Consider the following 12714-nt stretch of genomic DNA (forward strand, 5'->3'; position numbering starts at 1 on the left):
CAATCTTTCTTAGCCTCTGTCTCGTATGCAATGCAGGTGCTAGCTAGGCTACATGAAGGTTTGTCTCTTCAAGCAAGCACTTTTGGCTTCCCAGTCCTCTAGGTCCCCTCCTTTTTACGCGTTTTTATTGCTTTTTATTTGCTGCATTCACTTTGATTGACGTGTTGGTGATCTGAGTCGTTGTGCCTGACTAACAGTTAGTGAGACCACGATCGATCCATTCATCCATCCATCCATCGATCAATCCATCCACACTCAACTCAGTTGGTTCGTATCCAAGGGTCGTGACTTATACGCGACAGAGAGAGCATTCCTCTAATCCAGAACACCAATGTTTTAGTTGAGAGAGAGGACCCAGCCAGCCCCTGTAGACGATTTTGGTGTCTCGAATTACACAAGCTAGTCTCTTGTTTTATCTCTTTTGGAATTGAATATAAGGATTGAGAGAATCCTCTTTTCTTTGTGATAGTTACTCACTATTATCCCTCGTCCTTTCTTTACCTTCTCCCTAAAGAATATATCCCACCAATATTCCATCTTTTCTTTTCTCCCTCTTGTGAAGGACCAAAGAATTCCATTACAATCATCCTTCAACCAAAGGGTTTCTTCGCCATCTATCATCGTGAACATACCAATACCGAAATAACTCATTCTTCAACAATGACCGCCTGTACCTATCGTGATGCGTCTTCGTACGCTCCTGTCTTCCCTTCTCCTCTCAACCCCACAAGTCATGGACCAGAGAACAAATATGGCGCTGTTCGCATTGCTCGTCGAAGACGCAGCCGACCTGGTCGACGAGGACCTCCTGGATCCCACACTCTCACCCAGCGGTTCCTTCGTGTCAAGGCCGCTGATGCATGGAGGAGACATATTCTAAGTGCTCAGGTTACTCAGTATGAGTATGCCGAAGCTGCTGCCATGGGAGTTATCAGACAAACCAAAGACAGAGTAAGTTTCTTCTTGTACACATCTCCAAGAATCATATACTAATATTACATTCCAGAACTGCTGTCCTTCAATGCCCGGCCTTAAGAACTTTGGTCTCAACTTCTCTCTCTCCGACGCCCATCGCATTGCCAGTAGAATCAGTCTACCTGATCTATCATGTCTCAAGACAAGACGCATGCTTCTCGCCATGGGCCTCGTCGGTCTGCTACCCGCCCTCAAGGTCCGCGAAGCTCTGAGAGCAGCAGAGTCATTATGACTTGTATTTCACGGCGAAGAAAATAGCTGTGGCAAGAATAATGACTTTTATGCGAATTGCGATTGTGAGCCATCTTTTGATGATGGCTATGGTGCGGCGTTTCTGGGAGGAGATTTCTATAGATATACCCGCGTCTTTACGCCTGCCTTTTCCTTTTTTTCACACCAGTCTAATACAATACAATATTTCTTTAACCATAACAAGAAAACAACCATAGTCCCCAGTCCGATTCACCACTCCGTGCTAGCTACGTACATAGGTATCATACGTCGTGTAAAGTTATGCATGAGTTGTTCTTTTACTCATTGATCCTTCTTATCTTTATACTTTTCCTCCACTGGCTCGGTAGAACCTGGTTTATCAGCCGCTGTACCGGCTGCTTTCTCTTTAGGCGGGCTCTTACTATCTGGGTCTAGAACGGCTTGCTCGACCTGCCATATAGCTCTCTCGAGCTCGACTTCCAGAGCAGGCATGTTGAGTGTTTCGGAAAAGGTCTGCACTTCCTTTTGAGTGAGGAGGGTGCGTTCCTTGTTGTCCGGTTCTTCGGCGGGCGGGGCATGTAGCGCATAAAGCTGGTCGAGCTTCTCGGATGGAGACGGCCGTAATAGCTTATGCTCTAGAAGCCATTGGATATGTTTCCCACCTGCAATGGCTCGGTAGTGCGACCAGGCTCTGTAGACGAGGTAGAAGAAGGGAAGGTTGGGGATGCTGGTCGATGTTAGCTAGCGGGATCTAACAAAAAGCAAAGCCAAAGACATTGAACTTACATGGGTATCAGGGCAAACGGGATAGTGATTGGCATGCCCACAACACACCAGACAAGCCTCTTCTTGTGAAGAGCCTGACGTTCCGTCGCAAGGGTTTGGAGAATACCCTCAGCCTTGCTGGGTGGTATCACGGAGCTCGGGAAGCACAATTCGACCTTTCCTCGGTTCTGGATATCCTCACCACGGCGTTTCGAAGACAGAGGAGGGACCGACTTCAGACCCCATTCTTCATAGGGGATGCGACGAAAAGCGTAGTTTCCGTAGTCGACGACCTTGCGCTTCCAGCCCGACTCCATCTTCTCCCACTGCGCCCACGTCCTGGCAGCCCAGGCGGTGCCCTTGTCAACGTAGGTCCGACCCTGTGGCGCAGTCGTGACCTCGAGTCGTTTCGCATAGAGCAGCGTTCGCCGCGTAGAGAGCGGTAGAAGGTACACTCTCATGTTGGGTGGTTGGTGGGAAGAAGAGCTGCAGCTTTATGGAATGCGGATATGTTTATGCCAAGAGACAAAGTCAACTGGGGCTGTTTGGATCGATTGAGTGCCAAAAGAGAGAGAAAATAGTCGTAAAAGTGTCGCAAGAGAGACTATCGTAGCATGGCGGACGCTTGTGATTATAAGTTCTTGGCTGTAAAGAGGCCGCACGGGTAGAGAAGAAGCCGGTGAAGAGAGAGGCAGTAGAAATTTGCCTCTTTAGATGGAGATTCAATACTAAGCAAGGACTTGACTTTTTTTTTTGGTTGGGGAGTTTTCCACCAAACACAAGGGTTTATTGTTGTTTCTGTTTGAGCTAGAACCGTGGCGAAGCTGACGACGATGCAATATTTTTTGGTCCGTGGTTGGGTTTTTTCCCAATGCGTTGGTTGAGATTAGCTTGGTGAGAAAGCTTTCTCATGCTTGGAGTTGGAGGCCCCCAGAGCAAGAGTCGAGTCGAGACGGTGACGCACATGTTCGTCATGGTTGGAGAGAGATGGATTTCTTGATTAACACGTGCAGTACTTTAATATTGACTCAATTACACCACGAGGTTATACAATTGGATATAAGAGCATTTTACAAATTCTTTATTCTATTTTATCATTTAAACACTTTCTATATAGACCATCGTGTTCTCCAAGCCAAGAGATCTGACCCTGCACGATTCAAGCATTGATTTCATGTACATAATTACATGCTCAGCCATGCCCGTTCTCCACACACTCTAGTTGTAACCCCCACCACACAAAAGACGCTATCACCAATTCTCACAACCCCCCGACATAGAGCGAAAATTCAACTCCAACCTTTAACAATTCGTCGGGCGAATGGTTTAGTGGTATAATACTCCCTTAGCATAATTCATCCGAATAATCTGGGAGTGGTCCAGGGTTCGATTCCCTGTTCGTCCAACATAGGTGGTTAGATTCCGCTGTTATATCCTCTTTTTGATAGTTTTTATCTTTTGCATCTAGACTAATTGCAGTGCTACCTCAGGGTATCAGAAAAATTAACTACTGGAAGTATAAGAGATGAAACTAGTAGGTAACTTTATGCTCTTTAGACTAACTAAGCTATTAGACTTCAAGGAACACCCACATCAATGCTCCTTAGACTATGGTAATACTTAGGAGTTACTGCTTTGTCCAACACTGGTACATATCACATCAACCTCGGCCCATAAATATACAAAAACTTAAGAACATCCTTCAGCCATCATCCACTGTCCCTCTAATGTCTCACGTAGATCTCGATCGCGAAAAACCAAACATCCGTTGCGGAACCCCTATAACTAACACTATGCAGGGAGAACCTTTCACTTAGCCTACTGAACCGCAAATCTGCTCACTTCCCCATCTTTTCCATGATGGATAAACTTCTCTTTGACTCACCTCACCTCACTCAGTGTGGCATGGACTTTTCAGCTGCAAGTCACACCAACTCCGACTGTTTGGAAACTTGTGCCTGAGACAAGACCATCAAAACTGAGACCTACAGCTTCTTCAAAGCTCCGGAATTGGTTGACGCGACTCGCCTTTTGCACGGATCAAAGTTCCTGTAGGTGGCCGCGTATTCGCGTTGTTGTTTCCCAATGAGGGTTCCTTTCTGAATTCATGCAGGGTCTTTGTATCTAACCGCAGTGCGAACCTTCCGTAACGCCTTCATGCCATGCTCTATCATCTCTATTTCGTCCCGTCTCTTTCTAACTTGTAGTCTTACAATCTTCATCTTTAAAGCCCAGACCTGTTCGTCTTTAGCTCCTCCCCGCCGTCATGCACGGGACTCTTCGTCCGTGATACTCCCTTGCCCACAATCTTCTCCGTCCAGTTCCACCCAGCTGATGATCCCTGCGCCTCTTTGCCCTTGTCCTGCTGACCCAGTGCCGATGGCGACGTTGGGCCCGGTGCTTCCCCACCAAAGTCTAGATCACTGTCATTGTCACTATCGTGCCAGTCCCGATCACTCCACGACACAGAATCCGCTCGCTCTGCCTTCGGGCGTTGGTCCGTCGAGGCGTCGCTGTTTCGCTTTGACCGTCCCGCCTTGGGTAGGTCCGATACCTTATCGAGGGCCTCCCGCGACTCGCTGTCTGTCCTAGTCATGCCTGCGAGATCGTCTCGGCTCTTTTTGAGCTCCGCACCATGCGCGTCTGGTGGCTCATTCATGTTGCGGGCTCGCTCCCTGTTGTCCTCGTCTTCATTGCGAAGGCGGGCGGCTGCCGAGTCGCTGAAGTGAGCATCGACTAGATGCTTGACTACGGGCCATCCATAAGCATTGGCAAACATGCGTCGGACTAACACGTTGTTGTGGGCATCCGGCTCAACTTTGACGAGCACTTTCCTCCAGGACAAGTCTTTATGGTAGGCTCTTGCAATCTTCTCTTCCACACGCATGCTGGACGTGTCGATCACTTCGTGGATATCCTTGTCCGGGTTTGTATTTGCTGTATCATCATAGTCTTTCGCCGACAGCGAACTGTCCTCATGATTTATAGAGGGGTAAGGACTAGAGCCCGTACTGCTCGTTGAAGCCTGCCCGATGGAGTTCTGTCGTTGACCAGTCTTCCTTCTGACCAGTGTCGAGGGGCGTTTCTTCAGCGGCGGTCCTGGTATGTCCGCTGGATGATAGACACGGTCATGGAAGATAGTTCGTGGTCGTTTAGATGGATCAACAAGATAGTCAACGTCGGGCATTTTGGGGTTGAGAAGGTCACTGGCTGATTCAAAGACAGTTGTCCTTGGCGGAGCTGTCATCTCATCTTCGCCTTCATGACCGGTGGTGACTTTCGACTGCTTAGTGGAAACTGATTCACTGACGTCTTCTCCCTGACCATCGGTGGCATCTTTCAGAGTTTGGCTATTAGAAAATATTCTCTTTTGCTTTTGTGACACATTTTGAGGTTTGGGTGGCTCGTTACTCTTGAAGAGGTTGAAGAACCCTGCCAATGGCCCGCTGTTTGTCGAATCAGCCGAGTCGGACGGCGCCTCATCACCATATGGAGTAGCCACGGAACGCAAGCTAGCCCGGTCGTCATCCATCATTGCCGTACTGGGTGGCTGTGGAACCTCGCGCATGTTTTCGTGAATGTTTTGAGGCGACGAAGTACCAGATTGGCCAACTGAACGTTCTCCTGACATGAGTTGTCTTTGTCGGGAGTTGCCCTGGTTGGAGCCCGTCAACTCGGCCCATCCAAAACCAACAACAGTTTCAACCAAACCGGCATCTCGTCGAGCCTTCTCGACACGTCCGAGTCCTTGCCAGTCCAAGAATAGCAGGCAACTTGTGCGGAGTGGAACAATACCATCGTTGACCACATTGGAGTAAACAGTCCGGTTGCGAAACTTCTTCAGTGCTGTATGTGCAGGTCCTGTTGGTAGAATCCTCAAGAGCGGTTTTGATTCGGGCTGTGAATCGCCATAGACTTTCTTGTGTGCTGTTTCACCCAAGTTTCCAACGATAGCACCCCAACCACTCCTTGCAATTGTTGGCGCTCTCCATGTCAAACCTAGATCTTTACCTGTCCTACCGACGAGGCCAGAGTCCAGAGCAAACTTGACATATAGGGGATTCTCGTTACTCAGTCCCAGAAACGGCGTAGCCAAAGCAACAAAGTTGACAGGCTTGATGAGATCAAAGAACTGTGGCGAATGCTTCTGTATGTACGCAATAGCATACGTTTGTACTAGCCCACCAAGAGAATGAGCAATGAAACTTATACTTGTGATCTGGTATGGTCGATCTGCCTTGCGCAAATGTGCACCGTCTTTGCCAAGATGAATGGAACTGTGAGCATGTGCTGCCTTTTGCTGAGGATCATGCTTGTCAAACGTGTGGGACACGGTCTCGGCCATTCCCTTTCCTGTTGGTAGGAACGGCTGATCTGGGTATGTCATGGACAACACGTATCTAGCGAGTCGCTTTCCGAGATACTTGATTCCACGCTCCGTTTTTGTCGAGTTGCCCGAATAACCCCGCACAATGACCTCTTCATCATCATCCGATTCATCGTCTTCACCTTCAACCTTGTCCTGATCTTTGGTGTTATAAGTATCTGATTTGGCAAGACCGTTTTCTGATTGTTCCCTTTCGGCTCGCTCCCGGGCCCGCCGTGCCTTGGCATCGATCTTGGCTTGCTTGACAGCTGCATCAATGCTCTCCTTCATGAAGAGCATATCCGCGCCAAGGTTGCTGTGGAGGCCATGCGTTAGAATCACAACATGAACTTTTTTCTTCTTTTTTGGATTTTGTGGGTTTGAAGTGTCATCCTCTTCGACTTCAGGATCACTCGTTTTGGATACGCTCTCTACGTGCTGATCTGGACCGTGAAGCTTTTCAGGATTGCCTTTATCATCCCAGCCTGGGAGTCTGGGCGTGTTCCACAATGCTGCAGTATCTTCGACCTTGACTTGTATCGCGCGAGAAAACACACCTCGAGGCTGCGCGGGATGGTGCCCATCTTTGGCCCCCACGCCCTGCTGATGGTCACTAATCTTTCCAGGCTGCGAAACTTGAGTCTGCCCATTAATCATTTGGCTTGCGTTGGTCAGGCTCAAAGACTTTTTGTCACGAGCCAGAACAACCTCGAAGCCGACGGCAGCCGATGTAGAGAAGAGGATCTGCGAAGAAACCTCGACAATCCAGCTAGCGCTCTCATGGTCATGAGACGGCCCTTTTCCAAAACCACCATGACTTCCTAGCCCAGCGCTCTGTCGGATAGTAACGGGTACCACGAGTTCACACTCCCAAGAACCACCCGCCTTGACCATGGGCTCAAACTCTGGGACACCATAACGCTCAGGATATTCGAATTTCTCATTAGGGTTGAAGCCCGCGGGGTAAGCAGCGGCGCAGAGAGTATACGGTCCGTGTACGAAAGCGGCGCGGAGAGCGATAGCCGAAGTATTGCGCACGCGGAGGTAGAGCTTCTCGGGGGACGGTAGGATGCGGTCCTGTGATGGAATGTATGTGATGGTGTAGCGGACGACTTCGCCTGTCTTTAGGCTGCCGACCTGGTGGAGAAGAAGCATCTCGGCGCAGCGCAGCAACCGAGTCCAAGTTGAGGGCGTAAAGCAAGAGGTGTGCGATACGATATTAATTCGAGTGGTAGAGACTGCACTGCACGTGCTTGGACTCAACTCGTGAGTCGGTGGGTGTTGTATATCAGACGGCGGTAAGGCTTGACGTCACCATGTCCTGCGCTACAACGAAACCGCCGATTCTTAAACAAAGTAAAAGACAAAGAAGCTTAGTGTAAAGAAGAAGGATGACAGCGAGAGAGGCCTTGACCGAAGGAGCCGAGTTACAAACAGTGAGTGACAGTGACAGTGACAATAGAAAAAGGGTCTAACATGTACAATGACGGCAAGCTCACGCCCTGGTTTCCAATCTCGCTCCTGACCACCAAACGGGTCATTGGCAACCGAGGGAGGCCAATCAAGAATGGCTTTCGACATCTCCTTTGAGGGGGTCGGGATTGTTTTAGGGGATGAGCCACTGTAGATTTTTAGTGATCAGCTGTGCCCCGGTGTTGGCGCTGGTTGCGGTGGATCTTTAGTGTTTCTGTTGGGCTCTCATTCCACATTATCCGATGATCGCGGGAACAAAGCTGCCAACTCCATTCCGTTTGTTCCTTGGAGAGTTTCTTGATGACTTCATTCAAATCAATCACAGAACTGACACTAGTATTTCAAAAATGTAATTTATAGGTTATAGACGTGAAGTTATATGACATCAAACACAATATGACCCCCAATGCTCATGCTTGCTTGCTTGCTTACTTATGCTTATGCCCCTACCATCATACCATGCAACTCCATGTCATGCAATCCATCTAAAATGACTTCTCCATTGTTGAGTTCTGTTGGCCTTGACGTTAAATACCCTGTTCCCTATCTACTGCCTACCTCCTATGCTTCCATAATCATGCAAAAATTCCACTTCCAATATAAACTGTAACCAAAAGAGGGTAAGCAGTCTGAACTATGATACAAAAAACACTGACAATCTTTAACGAGAGTTCAGATATCCAAGAAATCGTTCATTGCCTCGTCATATCAGACTCCTCTTCAAACTGCTACAACTGCCGGTCCTAATTCGCCCTCCGGATCACCGGGCTCGACAAACTTCCGCCAGACGTCGATTCGTCCCATACCAGAGTTGCGTCCGCTAAGTCCGGCTAGTTCTGAAGATTTGCGTGCGTCGCTGCGTCGCGTGCCCTTTCGACTACGCGAGCTGTGACTGTAATATGAATCATCGTCGTCGTAAGTGTTGGGATCCCGTTCCACAATCAGAGGTCCTGCTCCTCCGCGGTATCCTCCCTCCATGACTGGAGGTGGCATTCCCATAGGTGGAGGCCTCATGCCGGGGGGTTCCATCTCGTACGGATCGTCTTCTGCATGCCGCTCTACCTTTCGTCTGTCCATGCGTCCTCCGTAATAGCCTCCTCTGCCGACACGAGAACCTCTCTCGAATTCTGCCTGGCTTGGGGAAGGAGGGACACCACCAACTACTCTGCGTCCTAAACGCTTGGGACTATCTTCCATATAGTGGGACGAGGGAGGCTCTGGAGCACCAACGACATCATACTCGTCGTCTTTGGCATAGTAGCGAGGCCTGCGAACCAGTTCATCTTCGCGGTCCTCCTTTTGACGTAACATGACTTCTTCGTCGTAGATTTGAGGCCGTGGCTGCTTTCCTCGTGGTCTTCGGGGACCTCGAGATTCCTCTGTAGTGCTTCCTTCGCGAAAGACTTGAATTTCGCTCCTTTCTCTTCGTGTTATCGCTTTCTCTTCGTGATCAGAGTCGGGGATATCAATGTCGAACCATGGGCATTCGCATCTCTTGGGTTTCTCTCCACAAACAACGCAAAATTCAGCACCGCATCGGCTGTCATATATCAGAATCATGTTGGCAATTTGTCCAAGACTGTACTTACCACAATGCATGGTTATCGCCATCTTTAAGTTGAGATGTAGCACCACACTTGATGCATCTCTTCCGTCCCTCACTTCTGGCTTGCGCAAGGTATTTGGCCGTTTCATCGTCCCTGGGACATTTCCCCCCAAAGTGCCATCTGCCATTGCAAGCCACACAAACCTTTGTGTTGCACCGTTCGCAGCGAGCAGCTTTTCGACCCGTATCACGATCATGGTAGATATCAACAGGCCGAATCCACTCTCCGCATCGCCGCGAGGGACAATACAGCCTGTTTTTCAGAGAGGCTTCCACAAACTTCTTGTTCCATATCTTTTTGAAAACGGGATCGAAAAGCTTGTCGACATGCTCCAGATCGATGTGCTCATCAGTGCAGCATGTTGGAGGCATCTGCTCAGCGTCTGTCATTGATTGCTTAAATCGCTTTTTCAGACAGCTGTGGCACATGCGATGACCGCATTCAAGTTTAGGACATCTTGAAGCAGGAACTTCATCGAGACAGCCTTTGCAATCACGGCTGAAATTCATGTTAGAATGTGAAAAGAGACGCTGATTGAAGGCCACTCACATTATGCGGGGTCGATCCCGAGAACTGTTTCTAGATGTTTCAAATCCACTACCCGCTATGCTGGGAGGGCGTCTTGAAGATTCTCTAGAAACCTCAACCGTCTCTATTAGTCTACGAGGTCGGCCTTCGCGAACAATTTCACGAGACTCAATAACCTTGGTAGTCCTGATGTTCTTGTTAGTCTGGAGTTTGAACCATTGACTGGAGCAACTCACCTCCTAGAAGCCACGGGTGGTCGAGAAGCATCCAAAACACTGTTAAATCTTGTTGGAAGACTATATCTAGGTGTGTCGGTGAGCTCTCGTCTCAGAGCAGGTCTTCGATCCGGCGACCCTCTCTCAGAAGATGCATGTCGGTACCGTCGTACTTCTCTATCATCAGAGGTAGATGGCGATGGTATCCTATCTCGTCTTCGTGGGATTCTCTTCTCGTCTGGCGAGCTCAGGTAGTCATCTGGGCTGGGTCGTCGGTGGTGTCGATGATGTCGTTTATGGCCCCTCTCGTGTTCTTCCACCACGACCTCTATACGTTCGTCGTCGCTATCATCTTCGCTCTCACTCTCACTCTCGCTTTCAGTGTCCTCGTCACTCTCCGTCGGTGGTGTCGATTCGGGCGTTGGCTCCCTCGGTCTTTGCACTCGCCGGCGAGGCCTTGCAGGCTCGGGATGTCTACCCCGCGGTTTCATGGGCGGGATGCGTACATCGTCCTCATCATCTTCGTCGGCCTCGTAGACTGAAAACTGCGGGCGCTTCTTATAAACGTCTGTAGAAGCCCGCATCAGGTGTGCTGGGGGCATGGGCATAGTAGGCGGAGGGTATGCATCGAGGCTCATGCTCCTCGAATATCCCCTGGGTGTACCTCCGTTGGGCCTTTGTAGTTCGTCGACTCGTGTCCGATGGGGCATTGGGTTTGGGTAGTAGGGCGCGACGTCACCTGGGCCATACCAATCGCGAGATTCAGGGCGGAGGGGCCTGCGACGCACGAGTGGAAGTCGGGCCTCTTCATCAGGGACGTCTCGATGGTATCCTCCTAGCCTCATTTTCGAAGGAGGGGCCTGTGAGCTCCTTGAAGAGGGCTCACTCCTGCAGGACCCAGAAAGGGACAGGGAGCTGGTCCACGGCACAGCACAACGCAGCACAGCGCAGCGCTTTCGGTTCAAGTTGGTGTCCTAAGGAGGACTAGTTTGTATGTCGGAATGCCACGGGTAGGTTCAAAGTAAAAGATGACGAGCAGTCGGGCCACTCAACGAAGTCCACGCTGCGTGAGCAATTGCACCCCCCAAAGTTGATTGGAGTCGGGGGGCTGATCATGCATGGCAACCGCAGCTTGCAGCGTTGCGTCGAGCGAGTCGAGTCGAGGCGAATAAAACCGAGTTTGGAGCTGGGGCGAGGAGAATGTATGGTGGGTGTCGATTTGTCTAATGGTGCCTTACAAGTTGGGCCGCGAGACGTCTGGATGGATGGAGATCCAAATTGACCAGGCGTCAAGACACTAAACTAAGAGCAAGGAAGAAGCAAAGAAGAAGAAGAGAGAAAAGGAATAGAGACAGAAGAGACGTCTAAGTGTCAGGCTAAACGAGGAAAAGACGACCAATCTTGGATAGAACCCTTGAGCAACGTTTCTCAACCTCCGCAGTTTGCTATGTTACCGCAGGATAGCGCGGCAGATTCAAGTATCAAGCGTGGTTTTAAGTCACCTCACCTTTACTCCTCACGCATCAAACAGCTAGAAACGAATCAAAGTGCCCCTCCCCCGCGTGGGTGGGTTTCGGACTGGCCAGGGTTTGTCGACCGATGTGGTTTTTTCTGCTGAATTAACTAGCGACTGAGCTCTCAGACCCTGCGTTGTGTTATGATAGAGTAGAGAGACAGAATGAGAGAGAGGCACGGTCGTGCTTTCGACGGGGCTCTTTGGGCAGCACAACACACCGTACGAGCCGGATTGTGATCATACGAGTGCTGTAAACGAGCGAAGGACAAGCATAAACCTGTCTAACGATATTCCTTTACAGGTGGCTGGCATCATTCCAAGACAAACTGTGGAGGATCAGTTTTTGCGGTGTGATGTCACGTGGCTGGAGCCACAAGTCAAATCAAGCTGGGAACTGAGACAATACATTTTCTCGACTTCTACAAGCTCGTTTATAGTAGAATGCAAGTGCCACTGGATTCCTGCAGGTAATCATGCATCTCGAAATCTTATTCCTGAGATAAACAAAATAACATCATCGTGGCAAGATTGACTCTCATCATCGCTCACTCGCTCATGATTATGTGACAGTGACAAGCTAACAAGTAAGCTAACAACAAGCTCGTCATTGATGCCAACCCCAGTAACTTGACTCGCAGTACGGATACCCGAACAGCAGTGGCCCACCCAAGAAAATAAAATAAAAAAACTGTCCACGCTTCACAAACAATAGTGCCGAACGTGGGGTTTAAATCACGTCCGTACTGCGCCGGGTCATGGCCGGCCATCTACTCGATGTGGGGCACCATCTCGGCCCGGTCCGGCAGCCATAACGGGCCTCCCTCCCCGTACGGCCATTGAACGGCGTGACAGTGACGGCGTCCCTGCCGATCCTACATGGCCTTGTTCGACTGTTTTTACTTCTTTGAAATCTGCAGGGACCTTTCTTCCCGCACTCTATCCGCATGCATACAAGGCATCGGCACGGATAGGCACATCACTCTTCTTATAGCCGTGGCTCAGAGTCTATTGCCATGCAGCCCTGTTCACAAAGTTTCTATGTACACATCTATTACA

At 49.7% G+C, this 12714-nt stretch overlaps 5 protein-coding genes and 1 non-coding gene across 6 annotated transcripts; 3 read left to right on the forward strand and 3 right to left on the reverse strand.

Moving 5' to 3' along the window:
* Positions 1-660: 660 nt before the first annotated feature.
* On the forward strand, positions 661-1207 carry FPOAC1_008627 (uncharacterized protein; the record flags this gene model as incomplete). The annotated part of the gene is made up of 2 exons (XM_044853068.1): positions 661-951; positions 1007-1207. 2 exons carry the CDS (start codon positions 661-663, stop codon positions 1205-1207), a joined length of 492 nt encoding a protein of 163 aa, XP_044705738.1.
* Positions 1208-1509: 302 nt separating this feature from the next.
* On the reverse strand, positions 1510-2414 carry FPOAC1_008628 (uncharacterized protein; the record flags this gene model as incomplete). Its single annotated transcript, XM_044853069.1, has 2 exons — positions 1510-1915; positions 1975-2414. The coding sequence occupies 2 exons, from the start codon at positions 2412-2414 to the stop codon at positions 1510-1512; spliced, it is 846 nt and encodes a 281-aa protein (XP_044705739.1).
* An 854-nt stretch (positions 2415-3268) lies between these two features.
* FPOAC1_008629 lies at positions 3269-3358 on the forward strand. Its single transcript has one exon. It is a non-coding gene; the product is annotated as a tRNA-Ala (tRNA).
* Positions 3359-3549: 191 nt separating this feature from the next.
* FPOAC1_008630 (uncharacterized protein) lies at positions 3550-4103 on the forward strand (the record flags this gene model as incomplete). The annotated part of the gene is made up of 4 exons (XM_044853070.1): positions 3550-3566; positions 3753-3851; positions 3945-4004; positions 4067-4103. The coding sequence occupies 4 exons, from the start codon at positions 3550-3552 to the stop codon at positions 4101-4103; spliced, it is 213 nt and encodes a 70-aa protein (XP_044705740.1).
* Positions 4104-4177: 74 nt separating this feature from the next.
* On the reverse strand, positions 4178-7474 carry FPOAC1_008631 (uncharacterized protein; the record flags this gene model as incomplete). Its single annotated transcript, XM_044853071.1, has 1 exon — positions 4178-7474. The coding sequence occupies one exon, from the start codon at positions 7472-7474 to the stop codon at positions 4178-4180; it is 3297 nt and encodes a 1098-aa protein (XP_044705741.1).
* A 1038-nt stretch (positions 7475-8512) lies between these two features.
* FPOAC1_008632 (uncharacterized protein) lies at positions 8513-10987 on the reverse strand (the record flags this gene model as incomplete). Its single annotated transcript, XM_044853072.1, has 4 exons — positions 8513-9332; positions 9382-9897; positions 9949-10113; positions 10164-10987. The coding sequence occupies 4 exons, from the start codon at positions 10985-10987 to the stop codon at positions 8513-8515; spliced, it is 2325 nt and encodes a 774-aa protein (XP_044705742.1).
* Between the last annotated feature and the right edge of the window lie 1727 nt (positions 10988-12714).

The sequence above is a fragment of the Fusarium poae genome, chromosome 3 (assembly GCF_019609905.1).
Source record: "Fusarium poae strain DAOMC 252244 chromosome 3, whole genome shotgun sequence".
Classification (NCBI taxonomy): Eukaryota; Fungi; Ascomycota; class Sordariomycetes; order Hypocreales; family Nectriaceae; genus Fusarium; species Fusarium poae.